The sequence below is a fragment of the Schistocerca nitens genome, chromosome 3, assembly GCF_023898315.1.
Source record: "Schistocerca nitens isolate TAMUIC-IGC-003100 chromosome 3, iqSchNite1.1, whole genome shotgun sequence".
Classification (NCBI taxonomy): Eukaryota; Metazoa; Arthropoda; class Insecta; order Orthoptera; family Acrididae; genus Schistocerca; species Schistocerca nitens.
The window spans coordinates 727,737,170-727,764,926 of NC_064616.1; the positions used below are offsets into that span (position 1 = coordinate 727,737,170).

Genomic DNA, 27,757 nt, shown 5'->3' on the forward strand with positions numbered 1-27,757 from the left:
GGACGTCTCAACTACTTTGGCTATCCGAGCACGCCTCCAGGACCAACCCAAACTTCCAAATGTCCTATAGCCTACGCCCCTTACTGCTCATACACAATTCGTGTCATTCCTGCATAGGGACAGACATTGTTTTTCTTGTCAGATTGCTTTGTTTTGGCATAAAATACAGTAGTGCAGTGTCAGTATTTACAGTGTCTGTTTGAAAATACATTTCCTAATTTAATACTGCTGTAATTGTCAGCAGTGTGTGTTCCTTCTGACATGTATACATGTGTGAAGGAACATTGCGTTCAAACTAAACACATTCTGTAAATATATACATTGCACTACTGGGTGGTCCATTCTATTACATAATTAAAAACCTGTAATTCATGCATATTTTAGGGAGTCATGAATTGTACAGTTCTAGCCAATGCCCATGCCCAAATAAGTGCAACTTCAGAAGGCACGACAACCAGCCAGAGATTAGGGATTATATCAAGAGCTGATCATCTCAGTTTGTCAGTGTTTTAGGACTGGACATTCACGGAATAATGGAACTTGCATCATACAATATCAGACGTCTACAAGTTCCATGACAAGCCCATTCTCATACAAGGTAATAGTGACAGTCAATTGGCTGAATTTGTGCAAATAATGCATTGGTAATATTTAATAGGTATATAGTAAGCCGAAGATAATATTCCCCCACTCCCCTTTCCATAAAAAGGGTACTGTTCTGACTATACAGTCTCCACAATAACTTTACAAAGCGCTTAAAGTTACCTGCAGTCTTAAGATGCCTCCAAATGCACTCATAGCTCTCTCTTTCAACTCTGATGGAAGGTATCTCATATACTCTTCAAAATTTGCCATCAATCTGGGTATTGCATCACCTAACAAACATACAAAAATTTAGCATTATTATATCAACAGATACATTTGGAAAGTGTACATAATTCAGGAGAAGGGGTGTGTGGAGTGGGAGTGAGTGTTATAGATGAACATCTCCTATAGGTCTCAGAAAACATTGGAAAAAATGATAGTTAATCACTTTCTGCAATGGTGGTGTGATAAGTGGTTGGTGGTGATGTTACAAAAATATTAACGCACAATGACAAACTGAACAACTAAGAGTACATTTATTTTTAAGCTGTATCCTGTTAATAAAACAGGATTCAGTTATTTGCTTTCTGAATTAACTTTTTTCATATTCACAACAGAAGATGGAGAGACTATGTAATGGTAAAAAACTGAGCAGCTAACCTGATATTAAAATTGTTGAATACTTTCAAATTGCAAGTACTCAAACACTAGTAAGATGCAAAGTAAAAATAGGTACAAAGCTACTAAAAGAATTATGTCATGAAATCAGAAATGTAAATTATAAGAATTTATCTAACAAGGGGAGGCCACAACATTTTTGATCATGGATTTACTTCATACTTTGTACACCTTTAGTAGGGCATTCAAACAACATAATGTGTAAGTAGTAATGTGTACTACTCTGGCAGTTCCAAGAAAATGGCAAGAGAAAGTTTCCACGTCTATTATGTAAATGATGTATCCGTGCGAAGATGCCTGTTGTAAGAAGTCATTGTGGTCATGTGGTTAGCATTAGCGTTTAGTAAATGGGTTGTTGACAAGGAAACAGTTAAAATCCTGCTACCACATACTTTTCAGTTTATATTTTTTTCATCACTGGTCACATTATTTAAATCACACGACATCTGAGAGGTAATATAAAGACCACATGCATTTTCATGAAGTTGTAGTGAATTTCAAATGTTATTTGACTATTTACTATTTGTGATTAAATTTTCAAGGATGAGTAACAGGCTCAGAAAGCCCAAGTCAAACCTCAATAAATAACGATATGAATGACATTATTCACAATCATTAATATAGAAATCACAATGTGCCAGACCACAAGAGTAATGTACAGATGTGCTCTCAACATCACACATTGCAGGATGATATTTAGTCATGCAGAAATGGAAAACATAAACTGTAACTTCATGCATATACTTCATGCAAAATACACGTGGTTTTATTCATTATATTATCTTTCAAGTGCCATACAAATTAAATAATATGACCAGTGATGAAAAAAAAGATTAATAATTATATTTGAGCAGGAGTCGAACCGTTGCCTCATACATTTTTTTCTTATGAAGCTGGAATGTTAATCACTTGACCACCATGAACTCTAACTGCCAGCACATACTAACACGTACATAAGCCACATAACGAATGCATAAAACTTCTCTTGCGATTTTCTTGGAATTGCCAGAGTAGTGCATCTTACTACTTGCACATTATGTAGTATTAATAGCCTACTAAAGGTGTACAAGTGTGAAGTAAATATGTGATCCCAACATTGTGGCCTCCTCTCGTAAGAACAAGGACGTATACCACATTAAATTAAATTAAGAAATGAGTCCAGCATTTTAGAAAATGAAGGGCATAAAGGCATACAAAAAGAGAGATTATATAAAAAGAGAACTTTTGGAAACAGCAAATGATATTGCACGTACAATGCATGTACAAAGAAACCACAAGAAAAGAAAATCTCAAATGGAATGCTGGAGCTATTACAGAGGAGGCAACAGTTTCAAGCACACAATAATGACACAACAGAATATGCTGAATTACATAAAACTATATACAAATGTCTTTGAGAGAATGAGAAATGTTACAATAAAATTTTGGTATGACAAACAATTAAAAACAATATAAATATATATAATTTAAAGACTAAAGGTAACAACATGCTGAATAGATGAGACACTGAGTTGCTGATAAACAAAAGTGCAGTTTGGCTGCAGTGCTAGTACAATGTAGTCAGCTGAAACAATATAGCTGTAGAGGTGTATCTGTGCTTTAATATCTGATGAACAATTTGTCTGATAGCTAAAAACACTCTTAGTCTTGTTTAGACTTGTTACATTTACTGCTTAAATTATTGACATTCCACCAAGGACTTTCCTTTACAGTTTTTGAAAACAACCTAAGTATGATGAACATGAATAAAAAAAGCTTGTGTTGGTGAGGGCAGTACATTTTATCAGTTATGAAGACAGGTGGCACAGTAAGTAACAACATGAGAGGAAAATGTACAAGCATTACAAGGATCCTTTTACTGTTTGTATTGTTAAAGGGAACAATAAAAAAATATAGACAATTAATCATGAAAGTAGTGAAATTTCTCATGTAATGCTAGAAGAGAGGTATAAACCCATTCGTGGTACGAAGAAAGGAAAGGCATCAAGATATGACAGAGTTTCAGTAGAAACTGTTAATACTCTGGAGATGAGCAACACTCCTATGTCACACAGATTATATTCCAAAAAGACAAGTGACGTAGGCCCTTCATTAGCCATTTCTCAGCGTATTCCAACTTCTGTTTTACTTCTGTTATCTGCATAAAGGTCCTCTATGATGCTTGTTCTACCATGAAAAAACACAGATTGCAGCACTTACCACTCATATTGGTGGGAAAGTAGTACAGATAATAATGTGTGTTACTTGCTTTTCAGCATTTACATTTCTCACATTGCCATGCTCCACACCTCACAATGTCACACACTGTGCAAAGGGCATCAGTTGCTGTCTGCAATATGCTTTGTATTTATTTTCAAGATAGTCTTATAAGTGCAGTAGTGATAAATGGAAAAGGGCTAGCTTAAGACCTAATAGCCAAGAAATTGGAGAAGTAATGAACTTTCATTTCACAGGTGAGACCATCTGCTTTCTGTGTAATGGAAAGACATTAAGAACGCATTTCTTTTAATGACAAACACAAAATAACTGTAGCCAATGTTGTCAGAACAAAATTAGGAACAATGGAGAAGAAAGTTGCCTGTATTTTGGATTTTAATCAAAAAAAGGCTGGAGTGGTTCAGAGCAACCATCTAATGGGCTACTGCCCTTTTGAGTGGAAGAAAATAAAGTGGTGGAAGAAAGCTTTTTTCACATTTTAACAATATCATGAAAAGGATAAATTACTACTCACCATAAAGATGACACACTAAGTTGCACACAGGAATGACGAAAAGACTGATAAACATGAGCTTTCGGCCAAAGCCTTCTTTCAGACAAGAAAACACACACATTTTACATCTACATCTATACAGATACTCTGCAACCCACCATATGGTGCATGGCTGAGGGTACACCATGTACCACTACTACTAGTCATTCCGCCCCTGTGACACTCGCAAAAAAAGCGAAGGAAAAATGACTGTCTATATGCTTCTGTATGAGCCCAAATATCTTGCCTCATATCTTCTCAATCCTTATGCACAATGTATGTTGGCAGCAGTAGAATTGTTCAGCAGTCAGCTTCAAATCCCGGTTTTCTAAATAGTGTTCGTTGAAAAGAATGTCGCCTTCCCTCCAGGGGTTCTCACTTGAGATCCCGAAGCATTTCCGTAAAACTTACGTGTTGTTCGAGCCCACTGGTAACAGATATAGCAACCTACCTCTGAATTGCTTTGATGTGTTCCTTCAATCTGATCTGATACGAATCCTGAACACACTAGCAGTGCTCAGGAATAGGTCATACCAGCGTCTTATATATAGTCTTCTTTACATATGAACCACACTTTCCTAAAATTCTCCCAATAAACCAAGAACAACCATTCCCCTTCCCTACTGCAGTTCTCATATGCTCGTTCTATTTCGTATCACTTTGCAACATTATGCCCCGATATTTAAATGACTTGACTGTGTCAAGTAGGAGACTACCAATACTGTACCCAAACACTACAGGTTTGTTCTTCCAACCCATCTACTTAACTTATATTTTTCCATATTTAGAGCTAGCTGCCATTGATCACACCAATTAGAATTTTTGTCTAAGTCATCCTGTATCTTCCTACAATCACTCAACTTCGACACCTTACCATATACCATAGCATCAGCAGTAAACAACAGGAGATTGCTGCCCACCCTGCCCACCAAATCATTTACCCTCACCTCTGATGAACATATGTCGTTGAGAACAACATACTGGGTTCTATTACTTAGAAGCATTCCATTACCTGGAAGCAGTCCAAGCATTCACTGTGGGACACAAAGATATTTAGCATCTTTGGTCGTAATTTAAAGGTATTGTCCAACACGTGCTAGAGAAATATGTGCCTAGCAAAAATATAGGGGAGGGAAAGGATCCACCTTGGTTCAACAAACGTATTATGAAGCTGCTGAGAAAGCATGGAATTTTGCGCAGTCATTTTAAAAATAGTCACTGCCTTGCTGACAAACAGAAATTATATGAAATCAAAGCAGCAGCGAAAAGGTCAACGAGAGCTCGTACTGAGGCGTTCAGACAGTCGTTTTTCGCTCGCGTGATCCGAAAGTGGAACAGGGGGGGGGGGGGGGGGGAAATAGTACCCCCTACCACACACCGATTGGTGGCTAGCGGAGTATATATGTAGATGTAGAAGTCTTCGAGCCACTCACATATCTATGGGCTTACACGAGCAACCACATCTCATGCACACATGACTGCTATCTCCGGCCGCTCTTGCCAGAATGCAACTCATGTCAAAATTAACCAGCAATCTGGAGTGGGACAGGGAAAAGGGAAGGGGAGGGATAGCAGGGTACTAGTGGGCAGAGAGAAGTCAGTGCTGCCTGTCGGAGTGTGCTGAGACTAGGTGGCAGCAGGACACAGTTGCCAGGCACAGTGTTAGGAGGCTGTGAGGGGGGTGGGGGTGGGGGGGGGGAGTAATGGTGGAGAGTGGAGGGGGGGGAGATGGAAAGAGAAGAGCAGAGAATGGGAAAGAGCAGTGGGTGCATTGGCAGAGAGTGGTACACAATGAGGGTAAGGGGAGCAGAATTGAGAGGAGGTGATAGGACAGAGGGGGCAGAAACCATTGAGTGGAGAGTGTGGGGACAGTCAGTTACCGTAGGTTGAGGCCACGATGGTTTCAGGTGCAGGGAATGTGTTGTAAGGACAACTCCCATCTGCACAGTTCAGAAATGGTGGAGCAGAGGATCCAGATGCTCCAGGATGTGAAGCAGCCACTGAAATCAAACGTGTTATGTTCATCTGCATGTTGTGCCACAGAGTGGTCCATTTTGCTCATGGTCGCAATTTGATGGTGGCCAGTCATTCTGGTGGATAGCTGGTTGGTAATCGTACCAACATAAAAAAAATTGTGCAATGATTGCAGCACAGTTGATATATAACATGACTGATTTCACAAGTGGCCCAGTCTCTGATTGTGTAGGATACGCCTGTGACAGGACTGGAATAGGAAGTACTGGGTGAGTGGATTGAGCAGGTCTTGTGCTTGGATCTTCCACATGGGCATGATCCATGTGGCAAGTGGTTGGGTGTTGTGGCAGTAGTTGTGTTCGGAGTTTATGGGCAATCAAACGAGAGGTTATTAGTGCCCTTATAAATATTAAAAGAAACAAATGTGGATATAATACCTAAAAATTTTATCATACAGTGAGCAGTAAACCTACAAATTAACAAACACTCTATCCCACACGCCTTACGACAATGGCGAAAGGGTACATGGAGGTCTACATGGGATAAAAACACAAGTAAAATGACAGAGGAACTGAAATAATGATATGGGGAGATGTGACTGGCTGATCACTTACAAAAAATATGGGGAAGCCAGTCACCCTGTTAACACATTAAGAACATCTCCCTAAAAATTTTAAAAACAAGTTGAGTATATCACAGAACCTTAAAACTCTCACCACATTCGTTTGACCATCACTTAAAATCAAGGGCAAATCAGGCACCGTCCTCTGATTTAAAAAAAAAAAAAAAAAAAAAAAAAAAAAAGAACAAAGAAAAAACCACAGTCTAATAAAATGTCGTGCACAGTGATGTGTCCAACACAAGTACTGGAGGGTCCTCCCACTGTAGCAAGAAGCCATCTGTCATAGGGCTGTAGTCTATGCCTGTGTGTCTGGAAGATGTGCCACAGCTGTGCTGTGAACTTTACTGGGTACCTCTTATAGTCTGTCACTTTCAGCCACCTTTCCTCCCATTGATTCATGACTGTGTACCTTGACAATGAGGCAATAGCACAGGGAGGGGCGGGGGGATGGAACACTGAACTAACTGAGGATCACAACATGCCTCCTTGGCTGCTATATATGCCCTTTCAATCCTAGCAATATCCATGCGTCCTGGCACCCAGCAGAAAGATACCTCCTTCTCCAGTCCTTGTAGTCACAGGAGGATATCCTGGACTAGTTTATTTGCTACATACACGTGTTGCAAAGAGTGCAGGGCATTTGGGGAATCTGAAGAGACAAGGAATTTAGGACCCGTAACACATCTTAACTGTTCAAGTGCAAGACTGCATATAATTCTGCGTTGAATACAGTAAACTTGTGAGGCAGATGGAACCTAGGGTCATGACGAGAGAAAACAACAGAGTAATCAATGGAATTTCCCTGTTTAGACACTTTACGTTAGTGACAAGATGCCATCCTGGAGCTCCATGATGAATGCTAGCAGGAAGAGCCGGACTGCTACAGTTTGCAAAGTGACATGGCAATCCTTCCTGCTATGGCTCTTACTACCTGCTCCAGCGCTTCACTGGAAATGCAGATTGAATAGGGTATTTTAGTGGTTCAAAGCTTTATTCTTCTCCCATTTCTAGTTGCTTTTGCTTTTAGCGAGTGAAAAAAGTAGGGCCAATAGACTTCCGCTATTGCATTTGGTGGTGTAACCATTGAAGAAAGCAGTGGCTCTCCATTATTTGCTTTTGGTGGCATTGTCTATTCAATGTCATTTCAGTTTGAGTGCTCAGAATACGGGGATGGATACAAACACAACAAAAATTTGTGGAAGCATGTTTCAAAGGCACACCTAGAGAAACTTGACACTATTGTGCTGCATCTAAAGCGCCAGGAATCTTTCGTGTATAACTGTCAAATTTGTGGCCAGAATTTGAGCTATGAGTACAATTTTAAATGACATCAGCAAGATCATCACAGTGAGCCATCGACTCAGACTAGGTCAGTGAGCTGTAACATATGTAACTACAAAGTTATCACAGAGCAGAATTATTCTGAATGCTTATGATCAGCACACAATGGAAAGTGAAAACAGAAGTCACACAGGCAATGTTTGTAAAATATCGTGGCTCACGTTTTGCTCCTGACAATAGTGTAAGACGTTATTATTATGTCATCACTGAGGGAGGGAATTTTAAGTCTAAAAATAATGACAATAGATTGCTAAAATACAAGGCAGCAATAAAAGCGGTGAATGGCCCATGAAAATAAAGGTCACTCAGGCTATAGGTAACTTGAGCCATGTCAAATTTGCATCTACTTACATTGGCCACACAGATGACTTAAGTCACTTGGGACTGACTGGAATAGAAAAGGAAAGTACAACAATGGATATCGCAAGGAAAATACCTTTCCACGCTAAACTAGATAAAGTACGAGACTCATTTTCTGACTCTCTACTTGAAAGAATTAGTCTGTTAATGAGACAAGACATATATAACACTGAGCATTACAATCCGTGCTCTGCAACGGCTAGGCATCACAATGCTGCTGCCAGTGTAGGGGTGTGGGTGCATGAAGGATACAATTAATGAATCACATTAGGAGCTGAAAAGCACAAATTTTGTGTTCATTATAATGAATAATGTGCAGACAGTAAATCTGAAGTAGTACGAGACCAACTGCATTTGTATACATGGGGCACATGGACTCAATAATTATGATTTTCAGCTGACAACATTAGTGGTGTTTGATATGAGACAAAGATTTCCTTGTGCATTCCTCATACAAAAAGAAACTATCACCAACTACTGTCCCTACTCTTTAACTGAGTAAAAGTTGAGGATGGAGTCATTTCACTGAAGTTTCTTTACTGTGTGGAAGGTTTCTATGGAATCTCAGAAAAAGAGGCCCTATCGTACATGGCACAGAGACAAGGCCTGGAGGAAAAACAAACATTAAAGTAAGAGGCCGAGAGAACTAAGCAGAGGTGTACAAGATCCTGAGGACATTGTTACAGAAGAAATGTTGCTGCATTTGAAATTATGAAGCCTGCTGTAGGAGCAAACTTGGACCATGATTCTGATGCAGCAGACTGTGAGACCTACTTTCCATAACTCACATTCTGAGCTATTGCCACAAACTGCATGCTGGGCTGTACACGAATATGCATATCGAAAGAATGTATCGGACTTTGAAGTATGTCTATCTGGAGGGAAAGCATGTTGAGCATCTTGATAAAGCTCTTATTGTATTTATATCTTTTGTCAAAGACAAAACTGGATAATAGTGATGATGACAAGAAATCTCACCAGCAAAGTGAAAGACATTCATTGCAGGCATAATTTGAGTGTAGATACAAAGAAGGACCTCATTGTAGAGGAAGACTGTTATTGGAAAGTGCCATCTGATTCAGAAGTCATGGAAATTTATTTTGTCATAGACAACAGAGTCGAATGCAGTGGCAAACTAATATGTGCCAACAGCAAAACTTGCTTCCATAGCTATTCATGCTCACATGCCGATTTGAGTGTAAAATGGAACATGTGCATGCACGTACACAGTGAAAGTTACTAAGGCCTTCACAGACAGGCACTATCTCTCAAACTTAATCCACAAACAAATTTCCTGTGCCATAGCCACACACCCCCCATCCTCACACTTCCCAAAAGAAACAGCTACAATGGAGCACACTCTCCATCACTCACTACTACCCTGGACTGGAACAATTAAATCACATCCTTTGTCAAGACTTTGATTATCTGTCATGATGTCCAGAAATGAGGGACATCCTACATATGATCCTTCCCACCCCTACTAAAGTGGTATTCTGTTTCTCAGCTCCACAACATCCTAGTCCATCCTTATGTCATTCCCAATCCCAAACTCTTGCCACAGGAAACATAACCCTAGGTGCCACACTCACCCAATCCACCCACCCAGCACTTTCTATTCCAGTCCTGTCACAGGGTTATCCTATAACACTAAAGACTGGGCCACTTTTGAAAGCAGCCACATTATATACCAACTCTGTTGCAATCATTGCACTACCTTTCATGTTAGTATGACTACCTACCAGATATCGATTAAGTGAATGGCCACTGCCGAACTGTGGCCAAGAGAAAAGTGAACCACCATCTGGCACAATGTGCAGATGAACATAACATGCTTGATTTCAATGGCTGGTTTATAATCCACGCCATCTGGATCCTCCCCTTCACCATCAGATTTTCTGAACTGCAGAGATGGAACTTATCATTGCAACACATCCTCTGCATCAGAAATTATCCTGGCCTCAACCTATGGTAACCTACTGTCCCAACACCCTCCACCAAACTCAGTCCAATTACCTCTTGCCAACTGATGTTCCCTCAGCCTCACTGTGCGCTGTTTTCTGAAAACAAACCCACCATTCTTTTCCCCTTCTCTCCTCCTCTACTTTTCCACCCCAACCCCTCCCCCCTACACCCTCCTTGGCACTACGCATAGCAGCCTTGTACTGATGCTCTACCACACAGTGCTCCTCTCTCCCTCCCACCATTATCCTACCATCCCTCCCCCACGCTGGCTGCTGTGGCCGAACGGTTCTAGGCACTTCAGTCCAGAACCACGCTGCTGCTACGGTCACAAGTTTGAATCCTGTCTCGGGCATGGATGTGTGTGATGTCCTTAGGTTAGTTAGGTTTAAGTAGTTCTAAGTCTAGGGGACTGATGACCTCAGATGTTATGTCCCATAGTGCTTGGAGCCATTTGACCCCTTCCCCACCCCTGCCCACTCCAGACTGCTGCTTCTGTTTGATATGAGCTGCACTTTGGCCAGAGTAGTTGGAGATAGCAGTCATGTGTGTGTGAGGTGTGCCTGCTTGTATATATATTGATTTTACAAGAGAGCACACTCTTCATCATCCAATACCACCCTGGACTGGAACAACTGAACCACGTCCTTCATCAAGACTTTGGTTATCTATCATAATGTCCAGAAATGAGGACATCTTACACACGATCCTTCCCATTCCTTGTGTGTGTGTGTGTGTGTGTGTGTGTGTGTGTGTGTGTGTGTGTGTGTGTGTGTGTGTGTGTTTTGCAGTTTGGAGAAGGCTTTGGCAGAAAGTACGAGGGAACAGTCTTTTCGCTGTGCCTGTCTGCAACTTGGCATGTTATCTTTATGGTGAGTAGCAATCCATCCTTTTCATGATATTGTTGATATTTGAACTTGGACTTTCCACTGTCTGATTGTTTCACATTATCATCATGATGATTGTAAATCTGTATGTTTCATCTACAAAATCATGTCCCACTAGCAAAAATTTTGTTGACTTGATTACTGAATTGGCAGCAGCTTTGAAATGTTTCATATTAAGGCAAAAGTAACAAAGAAATTTTCAATAAAAAAAACTGTATTTTCAAACAGTTTTATTTATGGTACCAACAACTTCTAATTCTATCTCCATTAAAAAAAAATCTGTTGGGAGAACAACATAGTTTGATTTAAATGTAATAAAAGGTCAGTCATGTAAGCCTATATTCCTTAGCAGTATTTCACAAAAAAGATATCCCTCATTCAAATGCAATAAACTGATCTGAGTTTTGTGCAGCAGTATCTACACAAATGGAAAAAGAAAGCAACACGAAGAAGGAGTTGTGCAACATAAATGAAAGTTGGTAGTTCTGTTTCTGCATCTGAAAGGTGATGTCTGTTAAATTTCACATCAGTCACTCAAGAGTGGCACTAGTAGTACCACTATGAGGAGGCAAATCATATTTGATTTAAATACATGCTGTAACAATCTTGTGAGTTAGTTACCTTAGAGATTGGATATGGTAAGTTGATGTTAGTTAACAATGCCTTTAAGGCAACAAAGATGCCATTATCAACACCTCACTGAATATGAACAATCTTGTGTAGTAGGTGTACGAGAAACTGTGATACTGCAGAAAGACTTGGCAGGATTGCAGTCACTGTACATGATTTCTGGCAGCTACGGTCATGAGAATGTACAGTTGCAAGAAGACCAAGCTCCGGATGGCCAGGTGGCACTACTGAGAGGCATGACCATAGCATTCAGCGTATGGCTCCACCACATCGGACTGCATCTGCAGCAGCAGTCGGAGCAGCAGTTGGCAACACAGTGACACAACAAAGTATTACAAATCAGTTACTTCAAGGACAACTCTGAAACAGATACCCTGTAATGTGCATCCCACTGACCCCAAACCACTGTCATTTGCGACTTCCGTGGTGTCAAGAAAGACCTCACTGGAGGGCAGGGTGGAGGTCTGTTGTTGTTGTTGTTGTTGTTGTGGTGGTGGTGGTGGTGGTGGTGGTGGTTTGGGGTTGAAGGTACCAAACAGCAAGGTCATCAGTCCCTTGTTTCAAATGTGGTCCATTCAGACAGTCTGACATTTCAGAAAAGTCAGAATGATAAAAGGGAAAAGACTAAAAAACGTAAAAGTGCAGTCGTGTTGTCAATGGCAAAAACAAAATGAGGGAAGTCAGCAAGAGAGCAACCCCAAGGCTATGCTAGAGGCACGAAACATCCCACCCCTGAAGCAGTAGAAGCAAGACCACCTGCTATTTAAAAGCGTTCAACCACTAGAATATAGAAGTGGGTATGGGAAAAGGAGACTAACCAATTCTACAAAAGTTATAAAAACAGAGTAAAATGGAAAGAATAGAGGATCTTGGCCAGGGAGGGGAGTGGGGAATCTCCAAACACAGCTTACAGTGGGAGATACCTCAACCCTCACCGCCCTGCCCCAACACCAGACTGAGATTAAAAACCACTTTCACGGACTAAACTGAGAACCAGTTCGACCATCCGGGAATCGCCAGACAACATTAAAAGTAAAGTGCGGGGAAGTCTGTACTTAGTACGCAGCGCCAAAAGAAGGGGGCATTCCACCAAAATGTGGGCTACTGACTGGAAGTCTCCACAACCACAAAGTGGGGGTGGCTCATTACGCAAAAGAAAACCATGGGTTAGCCTGGTATAGCCGATGTGCAGACAACACAGGGTGGTTGAGGCCTTTCGGGAGAGGCGGAAGGAAGAACGCCGCGGGACTGGTGTCACCTTAATTGCACCAGGTTTATTAGACAGGGAGGTAGCCTCCCAAGAGTTGGCCCATGATTGTGGGAAGTGGGGTTTGATGTGAAGCCGTAAATCCGCAACAGAAGGGGTTACAGAGAATGGGGGGTAAGTGACTGCTCCCCCAGCCAAACAATCAGCAAGCTCATTACCTGGGATACCCACATGACCAGGGACCCAAAGGAAGTCAACAGAACAAGCAGCACGGTGAAGATCAGTGAGATGGTCATGGATGGTAGAGACCAATGGATGGCGTGAAAAACACCTGTCAATATCCAGAAGGCCACTCATTGAGTCTGTACATAACAAAATGTGGTTGTGTTGTGACTGTTTAATAAAGGTAAGGGCCTGGGAAATTGCCATCAATTCTGCAGTCTGCAGTAAACACCCCACATGTAGGTGGCAGGAGATGATTTTCCGTGCCAACAGAGAATGTGAAGGCATATCCCACACAATCAGCAGATTTAGAGCCATCGGTGTAAAAAACAACAGCATCCCGAAACTCCCATAAAATTTGGGGGAAGAAACAACGGAACACCATCGGGGGAATGGAATCTTTTGGACCTTGGACCTCGGCCAAGGGACTAACCAATGAGGGGGGGGGGGGGGGGGACAAAGAAGGAAGCTGAAAATCACGGCGGCGAAGAGACGCAAGGTGGAGCCCAACTGGTAAACCCACCCTAGGGCGGGAATCAGGTGGGTGACGTCCATGGTCTGGGAACAGGATAGAATAGGAACGATGAGTGGGAGAGGAATGGACAGTGATTGCATAAGAAACCAGAAAGGGGGGGGGGGGAGATCCCAGCTTCAACCAGGAGACTATCAACAGGGCTAGTAGGGAAGGCACCGGTGGCCAAACGGATACCACGATGGTGGGCCGGATCCAGCAGGTGCAGTATGGAAGGAGCAGCTGAATCATAAACTTGACAACCATAGTCCAAGCGAGACAGCACTAAAGCCCGATAAAGGCGGAGAAGGATGGAGCAGTCCGCACCCCAAGAGGTGTGGGCAAGGAAGCGAAGGACATTGAGTTTACGGAAACATCCTACCTTCAGAAGTCAGATATGAGGCAGCCAAGTGAGCTTGTTGTCGAAAAGAAGACCCAGGAGACAAAGCTGTGGGACCACAGATAATCGTTGTGCATTGAGATAGAGCTCCGGATCACAGTGGATCGTAGTACGGCAACAGAAGCGGACCACCCGCGATTTTAAAGGAGAGAACTGAAACCCATGTGAGAGGGTCCACGCAGAGGCACGCCATATAGCTCCCTGGAGCTGCCGCTCTGCAGAGGCCATAGTAAAGGAACTAACCCAAATGCAGAAATCATCCCCATACAGAGCAGGGGCGACCAAAGGACCAACTGAGGCAACAAGTCCATCGACAGCAATGAGGAAAAGAAGTACACTCAATACAGAACCCTGTGGGATGCCATTCTCCTGGGTCTGTGGAGAACTAAAAACAGTACCAACCCGAACCCTGAATGACCGATGGAACAGGAACTGGCGGATAAAAATCGGGAGTGGGCCCCCAAGACCCCACTGATGAAGTGTAAGTAAGATGTGATGGCACCAAGCCATATCATAGGCCTTGCAAAGGTCGAAAAATACTGCAACCAAATGGCGGCGCTGGGAAAAAGCCTGCCGAACTGCAGATTCCAAGTGAAGTAAATGATCGATCGGAGACCGTCCCTCTTGGAAGCCACACTGGTAAGGGGACAATAGATCCCGAGATTCGAGGACCCAAGTGAGCCGACGGGCTATCATCCGTTCAAGAAACTTGCAGACAACATTTGTCAGACTAATTGGCTGATAGTTTTCGACAAACAGGGGTTGGTTGGTTGGTTGGTTGTGGGATTAAAGGGACCAGACTGCTACAGTCATCAGTCCCTTTTTTCAAAACTGAAAACACCCACACAGAATAAAAACGACAATGGAAAGGACGACAGACGACAGAAGACAAGAAAGACTTAGACAGAGACCAGACAAAAGGAATTAAAACACACAGAGTCGGACAGTGATTAGCTGACCATAGAGACAAAAAGGGAAAGACCAACCATCAAGAGACACATTAAAAACTCAGTCTAAAACCGTAGGCTAAATGCCAGACTCAACACAAAAAAAGGACAAACACTTAGAGTAAGTGATAAAAGCCCCCTGCCCGAATAAAACGCAAAACTAAGCCTGCCATAGGAGAGTCATCTGTTAAAAGGGCACGGAGCGTATCAGGCAGCACAAATGTCTGCCTGAGCACAGCTAAAAGGGGACAGGCCAACAAAATGAGACCACCGTCAAGGCCGCTCTGCAGCGACATAGAGGCAGGTCCTCACGACGCAGTAAATAACTGTGCGTCAGCCAGGTGTGGCCAATATGGAGCCGACAAAGGACAACTGAGTCGCTGTGAGTGGCTCGCATGGGTGAACGCCACACAGTCGTCGTCTCCTTGATAGCACGGAGTTTATTGGGTGTGGTCAGATCGCGCCATTTTGCGGCGGATGACTGCTCGCAAATCAGTCTCCGGGAGGCCAATGTCCAGAGTCGGTTCACTGGTGGCCTGTTTGGCCAGGCGGTCGACATGTTCATTGCCGGGTATCCCAACATGGCTGGGGGTCCACACAAAGACAACAGAGCGGCCGCAAAGTGCAAGAGCATGGAGGAACTCCTGGACAGCCATCACCAGACGAGAGCAAGGGAGACACTGATCAATAGCTCGTAAACTGCTCAGGGAGTCACTACAGATAACGAAGGACTCACGTGAGCAGGAGCGGATATACTCTAGGGCACGAAAGATGGTGACCAGCTCAGCAGTGAAAACGCTGCAGCCAGCCGGCAATGAATGTTGTTCGTAGTGGTCCCCTAGAGTCAGAGCATAACCGACATGACCAGCAACCATCGAACCGTCAGTGTATACAACGCCACAACCCTGATACGTGGCAAGGATGGAAAAAAAGCGGCGGCAGAAGGCCTCCGGAGGGACTGAGTCCTTCGGGCCCTGTGCCAATTCGAGCCGAAGGCAAGGTCGAGGCACACACCACGGGGGAGTACGCAGAGGGGCCCGGAAAGGAGGTGGAAGAGGGAAAACCCCAAGCCTGGAGAGAAGCTCCCTGACGCGGACCGTGATCGTACAACCCGACCCGGGTCGACGTTCTGGGAGATGGACGACCGACTGTGGGAACAGAAGACGATAGTCAGGATGCCCGGGCAAGCTACAAACATGCATAGCATAAGTGGCCAATAAACATTGGCGCCGTAACCGCAGTGGAGGGACACCTGCCTCCACAAGTATGCTGTCCACAGGGCTGGTCCGGAAAGCACCAGTGGCAAGTCGGATCCCGCTGTGAAGAATTGGGTCCAGCACCCGCAATGCAGATGGGGATGCTGAACCATAAGCCAGGTTCCCATAATCCAGACGGGGCTGGATTAACGCCTGGTAGAGTCGTAAGAGGGTAAATCGGTTGGCGCCCCAGCTGGTGTGGCTCAAGCATTGCAGAGCATTAAGATGGCGCCCACACATATGTTTAAGCTGCCGAATATGTGAGAGCCAAGTCAACCGGGCATCAAAAACCACACTCAAAAAACGATGTGTCTCCACCACAGCAAGAAGTTCGCCGGCAAGATAAAGCCACGGCTCAGAGTGAACAGTTCGTCGCCGGCAGAAATGCATAACGCAGGTCTTGGCAGCCGCAAACTGGAAGCCATTCACTGTAGCCCAAGACTGCGCCTTGCGGATAGCGTCCCGCAGCTGACGTTCAGCAGCTGCAATGCCAATGGAGCTATAGTAAAGGTAGAAGGTGTCATCAGATAAGGAAGCTGAGACAGACGTTCCCACCGCCGCAGCGAGTTAAATTGTGATTAAAAACAGAGAGGCACTTAAAACTGCCCCCTGCAGTACCCCGTTCTCCTGAACTCGGGAGGAACTATGGGAGGCCACGACTTGCACGCGGAAGGTATGATGTGACAGAAAATTGCCTATGAAAATCGGCAGCGGACCCCGAAGACCCCAACCACGCAGCGTAGAGAGGGTGTGATGGTGCCATGTCGTATCGTACGCCTTCTGCATGTCGAAAAAGACAGCGACGAGGTGCTGATGGTTGGGCAAAGGCCGTACGGATGGCTGACTCCAGCCTCACCAGACTGTCGGTGGCAGAGCGGCCTTTACGGAACCCACCCTGAGACGGAGCCAGATGGTCCCGAGACTCGAGTACCCAACTCAACTGCCGGCTCACCATGTGTTTGAGCAACTTGCCAAGAACGTTGGTGAGGCTAATGGGCCGGTAGCTGTCCACCTCCAATGGGTTCTTGCCAGGTTTCAAAATGGGGAGAACAATGCTTTCCCGCCATTGAGATGGAAACTCACCCTTGACCCAGATACGGTTGTAAAGGGCGAGGAGGCGTCGCTGGCAGTCCACTGAAAGGTGTTTGAGCACCTCACAGTGGATGCAATCTGGCCCGGGAGCTGTATCAGGGCAAGTGGCTAGGGCACTGTGGAGTTCATACTCACTGAATGGAACATTGTAGGATTCACGATGGCAGGTGTGAAACACAGGGCTCCGACGTTCCACCCGCTCTTTAATGGAGCGGAAGTCCAGTGGATAATTCACAGAAGCAGAACTCACAGCAAAATGCTCTGCTAAGCAGTTTACAATTACGTCGGAGTCAGTACCAACTGCTCCATTCAGTGAGAGTACAGGGACGCTGACAGGGGTCCGATAGCCACAGAGGCGCCGAATCTTGGCCCAAACCTGCGATGGAGAGATATGGAGCCCAATGGTGGAGACTTACCGTTCGCAACACTCCTGCTTGCGTTGCCGAATAAGGCGGCGGGCCCGCGCACGGAGCCGTTTGAAGGTGATGAGGTGTTCTATGGAGGGATGTCGCTTGTGATGCTGGAGCACCTGCCGGCGATCTTTAATCGCCGCAGCGATCTCAGGCGACCGCCGAAGGCACCCAGAAGAACGGGGAATGGTAGATTCTGCGGCAGTAACAATGCCAGTGGTGACCGAGTGAACCACCGCATCAATGGCTTCATTAGAAAGAGGCTCAATAGCGGCTATGGAGGAGAACAAGTCCCAGTCAGCCTTATTCAGAGCCCACCTGCAAGGGCGCCCTGAAGAGTGACGCTGTGGCAGTGACAGAAAGATCAGAAAGTGGTTACTACCACACAGGTCATCATGCACACTCCATTGGACAGACGGTAAGAGGCTAGGGCTGCAGATCGAAAGGTCGATGGCTGAGAATGTGCCATGCGCCAAACTGAAATGTGTGAAGGCACCATCATTTAAAATGGAAAGGTCGAGCTGTGTCAATACATGCTCAATTGTGGCGCCTCGACCTGTTGCCACTGACCCACCCCACAGAGGGTTATTTGTGTTGAAGTCGTCCAGTAACAGGAACAGTGGCGGCAATTGGACTATCAGCGCAGCCAGGACGTGCTGTGGGACATCACCATCCGGAGGAAGATAAGGACTGCAGATAATAACAGCCTGCAGCGTCCACAACCGAACAGCGACAGCCTCTAAAGGTGTTTGTAGAGGGAAAGACTCGCTGTGAAGGGAGTGAAGGACATAGATGCAGATGCCACCACATACCCTTTCATAAGCTGCCCAGTTCCTGTAATAACCCCGATAGCCACGGAGGACCAGAAACCCAGTTTCTTGAAGAGCAATGCAGAGGAAAGGGTAAAGGCTGATAAGTTGTTGGAGCTCAGCAAGATGGTGGAAGAAACCGCTGCAGTTCCACTGGAGGATGATATTGTACATGGCTGAGAAAGGCGTCTGGGGAGGCAGATTACGCCGCTGGGTCACCTGCTGCCTCTGATTGAGCACCTGTGCAAGTGCTAACCATTGCGTCTGAGGGACCGGTGAGATCGAGGTCCTCAGTGGACGCCAGAATCTCCACCTCATCCTCAGACGCAGAGCTGGAAGGTTGCGCTGGGGTGGGTGACACCACGAGTTCCTTAGGCTTAGGGCTCTTCTTCTTGGATTTCTGATGCTGCTCCTTGGGTTTCACTGGCTGGGAGGGCTTCATCGATTCAGTCTCCGGGACGGAGGAGAATCGCGAAGCCCTACAACCAGCTGGTTGTGGGCACTTATGCCACTGTTGGGTGTCAGCCTTCCCGCTTGTGGAAACCTGGGAAGGGAGGGACCCAAGGGACCCCTTGTGAGCGTGAGAAGCCGAAGAAGTTGGTAGCTTCTCCGGCTTAGAAGCGGGGACGGACGTCCCCGATGGGTGGGAGGGTGTTGCTCCTGCTGAGGTAGGTGGCGCAGGAGCAACAGGGAGGGTAGAGTCCCCCCCCCCCCCCCCCAGAGCGCATTTTGGACAAGCCCTTCACCTCCCAAAACTTTTCCTCTAGATGCTCTACAAAGAACTGAGGCTTGGTGGGCATGAAAGCCTCCCCATCAGATCTCATACAAACTAGGAACCGGGACGAATAACTGTCACTGCCATTCTGAGACTTACGCTCCTCCCACTGTGTGGCCAGGGAGGGGAACATTTTCGGATCGTATTTTTGAGCGTTAAATTGAGCCTGAGAACGCTTAGAGACTGCTGGCGGCTGGCCACCAGCGAGAGATGATGTACCACGCTTCATTGCGGGTGATCTGCCCTGATGCCACCTACTCCGACCAAGGCCCCTCCCCACAGGCGCCACCCAGACTCAACAAGGGCCACCTGGCAGGATGGCCATTGCCGGGAGTCCCGATGCCCCAGGGAGATGGGCACCTACTCCTTGGCATACGTGGGGAGTTAACGGTGCAGGCATCAGCACAGCGATCCCTGTGTTGTCAGGGGGCTACAACCAACAGGGTACATGGCGGCCACACCACAACGGACTGGCTACCATACTGGATCTTAGGTGCAAAAATGTCCAAGGTCGGCGTCGCAGCAAAAAGCAACACTGCACAGCGCAGCATGGTAATCGCACCCAGGGACGTAGCCTCGCCCAAGAGATGGAAAACAAGCGGGACAGCATTGCAACGACGAGAAAGCCGGCTAAAGGTCTCAATGCACGATGGATACAGTGCACCATGTAAGGCACCCTTCCCCAATTGGCTCACTCTTCGGAAGAATTTAGAAAGATGGAGGTCAAACCTGAGAGGGGACCATTACATAAGGCCAAAACTTTTGACTTTTGAGACTCCTTTTAGTCGTCTTGTACGGCAGGCAGGAATACCGCGGGCCTATTCTCACCCCCGAACCCGCAGGGGGGGGGGGGGGGGGGGGGAACAACAGGGGGTTCTTACCAGGCTTAAGGACAGGAACCACAATGCTATCCCTCCACTGAGAAGGGAAGGTCACCCTGGAGCCAAATACGAAGAAGATGTTGCCGTTGTGGAGCACTGAGATTTTGAAGCAGTTGGTTACGAATGGAGTCTTGGCCAGGGGCCGTATCTTGAGAAGAAGAAAGTGTGGAAAGAAGTTCCCATTCAGTAAAAGGTTCATTGTAAGATTCTGACTGACAAGGGGTAAAACATAAGGCGGAAGCTTCGGCCCGCTGCTTCTGGTGAAGGAAAGCAGCCAGATAGGAGGCTGATGCTTATGCTGTTGCAAAATGGGTCGCAAGATGTTCTGCGAGAATCAACCGGTCTGTGCAAAGGCCATCCGGGAGGTGAAGGCTTGGGAGGGTGGACTGCCGAAGGCAACCTTGGAGAGAGCGAAGTGTAGCCCATGCCCGTGACATAGGGACGGTAGAACCGAGGGAAGAAACAAAGAATTCCCAACACATCCTTTTGCTCTGTTTGATTAAGCAACAGGCTTTAGTGTGAAGGCATTTAAAAGTAATAAGGCTGGGAACGGATGGGTGCCTCTTAAGGTGTTGCAAAGCTTGACGGCGATCATGGATGGCAATGGCAATGGCCGTACTCCACCATGGGACTTGCCGACGGCAAAATGGTCCAGATGAGCACAGTACAGCAAGGCTAGCAGCGTGAACAATCGCGTCACACACGTCACATAGGATGTCATCAATACAACCCGACAAAGAGGGAGGAAACACAACCTGTGCAGTGTATAGAGGCCAATCGGCACGTTGGAAAGACCAACGAGATAACCTGTCCATTGGGAAGCGGGAAGGGAGCGAGAGAATCAACGGGAAATGGTCACTATCACAAAGGTCGTCATGTGGCAACTAGTGTAATGAAGGGAGGAGGGAGGGAGAAGAAAGAGAAAGATCAATGGCAGAAAAGGTACCACGACCAGCACTAAAATGAGTAGGGGAGCCATCGTTACGAAGATACAAGTCGTGGTCTGCAAGGAACTGGTCTATGAGAAGACCTCGTCTAGATGGAAATGCACTGCCCCACAAGGGATGATGAGCATTAAAATCCCCAAGAAGGAGGAAGGGAGGAGGAAGTTGCTGAAGAAGGGCAGTTAAGGCAGCAGGTGGAAGAGTCCTGTCAGGAGGAAGATAAAGATTGCAAACTGTGACCTCAGAGTCCAGGTGGACCCTAACAGCAACCGCTACCAATGTAGTTTGAAGAGGAATCCACGTGCTAGCAACGTCTGTACGGACCAATGTACAAACGCTACCAGAGGCCCACAGAGGGCCGACCCGATTTCGACAGAAAACACGGAACCCACAGAGGGTTGGTGAGTGATCATCAGTAAAACGAGATTCCTGTAGAACCACACAAGCTGCAGAGTAAGACAAAATAAGGGATATCAACTATGGAAGGTGACGGTAATATCCATTACAATTCCACTGGATAACCACAGAACGATGATTCAAATGGGGGTTGAACAGGCTACAGCCAGTCATGGCGCCGGGTCACCACCCGGGGGGCGACATCCATGAACAACAGGTCAGAATCAGGTTGCGAAGCCGGGGATGGGACCTCTGGTGACACCAGAGCCTCCTTGTACTGGGACTTATGCTTTTTTCTTCTTTTCTGTTTGAGATCAACGAGGGCAGTGAGGCATAAAGGAGCCAGCTGCAGCAAGATCGGGAACGGAAAGAGATCAGGCAACCTGAGGGCCCACAGACCATGGTTCTCGCAGTCATTGCGTGGCAGCAGACCTTTGGCCTGGAAGGTGCCGGTAAGGGGTATCCCGGGAGGGGCGCCCTTGACCGGCAGACACTGAAGAAGTGGGACACTTCTCCGGCTGGGGAGAGGGAGTGGCGCCCGGAGGAGAAGGTGTGGGAGCCGCAGGAGAGGGGGGGAGGAGAGGGGTTCGGGACTGGGGTAAGGAAGGGGTGAAGATGTAACTAAAGCATAACTAGACGTCATGGACACAGGGTGAAGACTTGCATACTTCTTACGAGCTTCAGTCTAGGTTAAACGATCAAGGGACTTATACTCCTGTATCTTCTTTTCCTTCTTATATACTGGGCAATCTGGTGAACATGGAGAATGATTGCCATGACAATTAACACACACAGGAGGGGGAACACAGGAACTCCCCTCATGGAGTGGACGTCCACAGTCACCACAGAGAGGGGCCTGCGAACAGCAGGAAGACATGTGTCCAAAACGTAAGCACTTAAAATACCTCATAGGAGGTGGGATGTACTGCTTCACGTCACATCGATGAACCATAATCTTTACTTTCTCAGGGAGGGTATCCCCTTCAAAGGCCAGGATAAAGACACCAGTATCAATGTGATTGTCCTTTGGACCCTTCTGAACACGCTGAACAAAGTGAACACCCCGCCGTCCGAGATTGTCCCGAAGTTCCTCATCAGTTTGAAGGATGAGGTCCCTGTGAAAAATCGCACCTTGAACCATATTTAGAGACTGGTGGGGGTAATAGACACAGAAATTGTGCCAAGATGGTTACAGGCACAAAGGGCCGCAGACTGGGCAGCTGAAGCAGTTTTGATCAACAACAAACCCGACCGCATCTTACTCAGAGAGTCCACTTAGCCAAACTTTTCTTCAATGTGTTCCACAAAAAATAAAGGTTTGGTATTGGTGAAAGTATCCCCATCAGTCCTGGTACAAACCAGATAGCAGGGGAAAAGGTTTGCCCCTAGCCGACAGGCCTGACCCTCCTCCCAGGGGGTAGCCATGGGAGGGAAAGCCGAAGGGGCAGGAGAAGCAGCACTAAAACAATCAGTTCCACGCGGAGAGACGGCTGCAGAAGAACAGCCAGAGTTCTGGACCTGGGTGCGTTTCATTTGCATAGCGTCCACCCTGATACCACCCACTCCGATCAGGGGCTCTCCCCACAGGTGCCACCCAGCCACAGCAAGGGCCGTCTGGCACGGAGGCCACTGCCAGGAGTTCCGATGTTCCAGGACGCCAAACAACCACTCCTAGGCGCACATGTGGAGGTCACAGCTCAGATATCACAAGTGTGATCCCTGTGTGTTCAGGGGGCTCAACCAAAAGGGTAAACAGCGACCCCACCATACGGGCTGGCTACCCTAGCATCAGACAACGACGTGAAAGAAAAGGTGGAATGAACTAGGAGGGCACACGTCGGAGACACTAGCTACGGTGCTCTTCCCCAAATGGCTCACACTACAGAATAGAAATTTAGTAATGGAGGTCAAACCCCAGAGGGGGACCTGGGAATGCCAAAAAGATGATGTGATTACGCAACAAAACCAAATTGCAAAACCAACATAACCAGGAGGATAGAGGGGCCAACATAAACAAGGACACCAAGAGAGGGAGAGGAGAGGGTGAAGGGTGAAGGGGAAGGAGCAAGGAGAGGAAAGGAGGGGAAGGGCAAGGAAATGCAGCCCTGGTGAGAAGGAAGGCTGCAATAGCTCGGGGCCCTGTGCTCGCCACACACGTACCCACGAAAGAACCGTGAGCCCCCGGGGGGGGGGGGGGGGGGTCTGTTGTGTTCAACATTCTGGTGATTACACTGGTTACTAATGGAACAGCATTTCACACTTGGAATCACTTATCTTGCACTTAGATTAACCTATGATCTTGCAAAGTTAATCACTTAAATATGTTATCTACACAACTGTATTCCCAAATTTTCAGTATTCTACATTAATTACTTTTTGGCATTTTAATTTTTATTCCATCAGTGTGTTACACAAAATCTAAAGAAACTATGAAAAAGCACAGTATCAGAAAGCTGAACTGCCAGTCCTGAAAGTGTTAAAGATGTGTGAAATCTTATGGGACTTAACTGCTTAGGTCATCAGTCCCTAGAAGTGTTAAAGGTGTAGGAAATGTTATATATAGAAAAACTTTCAAAATTGTTTACACATTGATTGCAAAAGAGGATTGGAATATTCGCCAAGTCAGAGACTGCTTTAATTATTGTCCTTTACAAGAAGGGGCACAAACAAGAAGACAAAAAGAACAAGAAAGGCCTGTCAGTCTCCTAGCTGTAACACACATGAAATTCACTGTGATTTTCACCAACCACATGTACTTTTAATGATTTCAACAAAATACATACTAACAGCCTCTCAGAAACAGACATTTCTTTCAGGTACTTAGTATCCTGAAGAATACATACACCAATGTTACAGCTCCCAAAGGATTTCAACTGGAATCAGGATAGTGAGAAATTCAAGATAGAAAGGGAACTTGATCAAGGAAATTCTGCAGTCTCAAAACTATTCTCAGCAGTACTAGAGATGTTTTTGGGCCTTAAACTGAGAAAATGAAGAAAGAATTCATATTAATGGAACATACTGGAATCACATTAATTTGTGTGATTACATAGTACTATTGATCTAGTGAAAATAAATTACGACAGTGAACAGAAGCACTCAATACAGCAAAACAAAGTAGGTTCAAAAATCAATTACAATAAAACTGAAATAATGATAAAAAACATATTGTGAGGAAAATAGTACAAATTAACAACAAAGTCATATAACCAGTTCTAGATTTTTTTTGGTATCTGAGAAAATATGAAAAAAAAAATAGAAGCGTGCTTTTGGTAAATTGAAGAAAGTATTCCACAAAACAAACCTTTCATTTTACCTGAAAAAGGAAGTTTGCCATCAGCATGGGTAGTCAGTTCTGAATTATGGCAGTGGGGCTGGGACTTTTAACATTAAAACCATTCAAAAACTGAGGGTTGTCCACCAAGCAATGAGGAGATGAAAGCTGGAATTGGGGAGAAGGGAAAAGAAAAAATATTGGCAAGAGAAAGCTGTAATGAAAATGAAATGGAAGTAGGCAGGACTTCACTCACTCACCACCCACCACCCCCTCCACACACACACACACACACACACACACACACACTGGACATATCCTGGGTGCCCTTCTAAGAGAGGTCATGTACATTTTCTCTGATGTTTTGGTGGGTATTTGGAATTTCATATTTGTAATGTCTATCTGGAGTCAGTCCAAACAAATACTGCACATCACACATTTCATGCTACTTCTAGTGTTGACAGAAAGAGTCAGTTTGTTTCCCCTTACAAACAAAACGGTTTTTCAAGTGGAAATTTACATGCCCATTCGATAGAGTGGTCCCAAATAAGTCTGGTGTGATATTTGTTTCATCAGTATGTATTGACAGGAACAGTAAAACATGAAGAATAACCAGTACAACAGCAACTGCACAGTGCTCTTGCTTGGTGGCAGCAGTTAGCATGGGCCAGGGTGACGGCTTCACTGCTGGAGTACGGGTTATACTTCGTGGTCTACTGTCCCTATTAAAACATATTGGTAAAACAAGTAATGTGTTAGACTAATTTGGGAGCACCCTATTTAATGGGCACGTAAAATTCCACTTTGAAAATAATTTTGTTTGTAATGGGAAACACACTGACGCTTTCCGTCCACAATGGGCATTGCATGAAAGACATGATGAGTAGTATTTGTCTGGAGTGACTCCAGCTACATATTGCAAAAAAGAAATTGCAAATATCTGTCAAAACACCAGGGACAATGTGCCTGATGACTTAAGTGGAGCATCATGTATATATATTCTGATGAAGTATCATCTGATAGAAATCTGATTTTGAAAAGCAATTAAAGCCAACAAAGTATAGTAACAGATTTGTGTTAACAAGCACTTAATAATTGAAAGAATTATCAATACGTCTGATGCATGTAACAGAAAATCCAAATGGTAAAGGTAATATCTAATATAGGAAAACACACAGGGAAACAATGCAACTACAGTGAAAGAGCCATGAACAAATCCATAAACATCTGGATTGATATCACTGAAATAACTTATAAATGATCTACAGTAGGACAGCTATCTATAAAAAATACTATTGACAAATTTTCTAAACAGACTCATCAGCTTACATGAAGTATGAAACAGAAAGTTTAAGAGAAAAAAATGCTCTCAGATTTCCAACCATGTCACATGATTAAAATTACATGGGCTTTGGCCAAGTGCTCCTGGCATTCGATGTTTCTACTTCAACCACGTGATCACTGTAAGCAGGCACATCGAACGCTGAGTCAACGTATGCACATATTATGGTGATGCTACGAGCACCAGTGATGTTGCAACTGGCAACTAGTGTATATAAGGAGTGTACCAGCAGCACACTAGAGTCATACCACTTGGCAATGGCCACGGAGCGCTTGGCCAAAAGCTCATGTAATTTTAATCACTTGATGCAGTTGGAAACCTGAGAACTTTTTATTCAATGTTACCTTTGTGAGGCCCTGCATTCTTACAGAAAGGTTAAGTGTCAATTAAGGACTAAATATCTTTGCAGAGAGAAACTGTAGACATGATTCAAAGTTTAATCAGTAAATGACTTACTGAATACAACAAAGATCAGGGATCTTTACCTTTCACAACCTTAGACTTTCATAGAAATCAACAGTGTAGCCAAACAATCAACTTTATGCAAGCACTATAACCTGCGATGAGTATCTCCTTCCTTCCTTCCTTCCTTCCTTCCTTCCCCCCCCCCCCCCCCCACACACACACACACACACTCCCCTCCCTCTCCTCAATTGGTAGATATGATGAGAGATGAAAGAGAGAGGTTTGTAGTTGAGAATGATGCAGCTGACAACGCTGGCTATAATGTTCTATAAACAATGTTAATGAAAATGCTATAGCTAATGAAAAAGCAATGGCTTTTAAGAAAAGATATTGAAAAAAAAGGGGGTATTGAAGTAACTGACCTCTAATCCGCTCCAATGTTTAAACAGGATTTCCTAGAGAAATCTGACAATACACATCCAAGTTACATATGCTACAGGGGGACTCATTAAAGCACATTATTTTAATTGATGAATTTTTTAACACACTTTTGTGTAAAAAGCGCATAACTTTCAAAGTTAAATTCTTTTTAACTGAAATTTTATAATAAAATTTACTGCTAATTTCACAGGATTTATTCATAATATGTTATTAAGAACTACAAAATAGTTGTAAGGACCTGGATATTTTACTTTTATGAATGAAGTCCCACCATTCAGTAGACTACACATATCTAATAGGCCACTGGCAATCTTCAAAGTCTGAAACTACATTCTCTTTGCAATTATTTAAAAAAAGTAAAAGTTGATACAAAAGTTATGATTTTAGAACTAGTCAATTTCACTGTGATTTGGCTCATTTGAGCCAGATGAAAGAGAAAGTCAACTGTGGTCTGTCTTACATGGAACTCTTTTTGCATTCACCTTGTGTTTTATTGAAACCAAAGAAAACCTAAATGAGAATAGCTGGGCAAACATTAGGACTTTATGAATGTTGGAGTGCACTGTCTTCAACACAGTGCCTCCCAGATTCAATTTATTGCCACCACAGTTTTAATCTCTCACAGACTCATTTCAAGTACCAATCCTAAGCTGATTG

At 44.8% G+C, this 27,757-nt stretch overlaps 1 protein-coding gene across 1 annotated transcript in view; it reads right to left on the minus strand.

Moving 5' to 3' along the window:
- The window catches only part of LOC126248703 (26S proteasome non-ATPase regulatory subunit 5-like), a 178,637-nt gene that overhangs the window by 40,187 nt on the left and 110,693 nt on the right, over positions 1–27,757 (minus strand). The window contains exon 6 of the mRNA XM_049949989.1: positions 766–875. Coding sequence (XP_049805946.1) covers positions 766–875 — 110 coding nt within the window. The remainder of the gene's footprint in view (positions 1–765; positions 876–27,757) is intronic.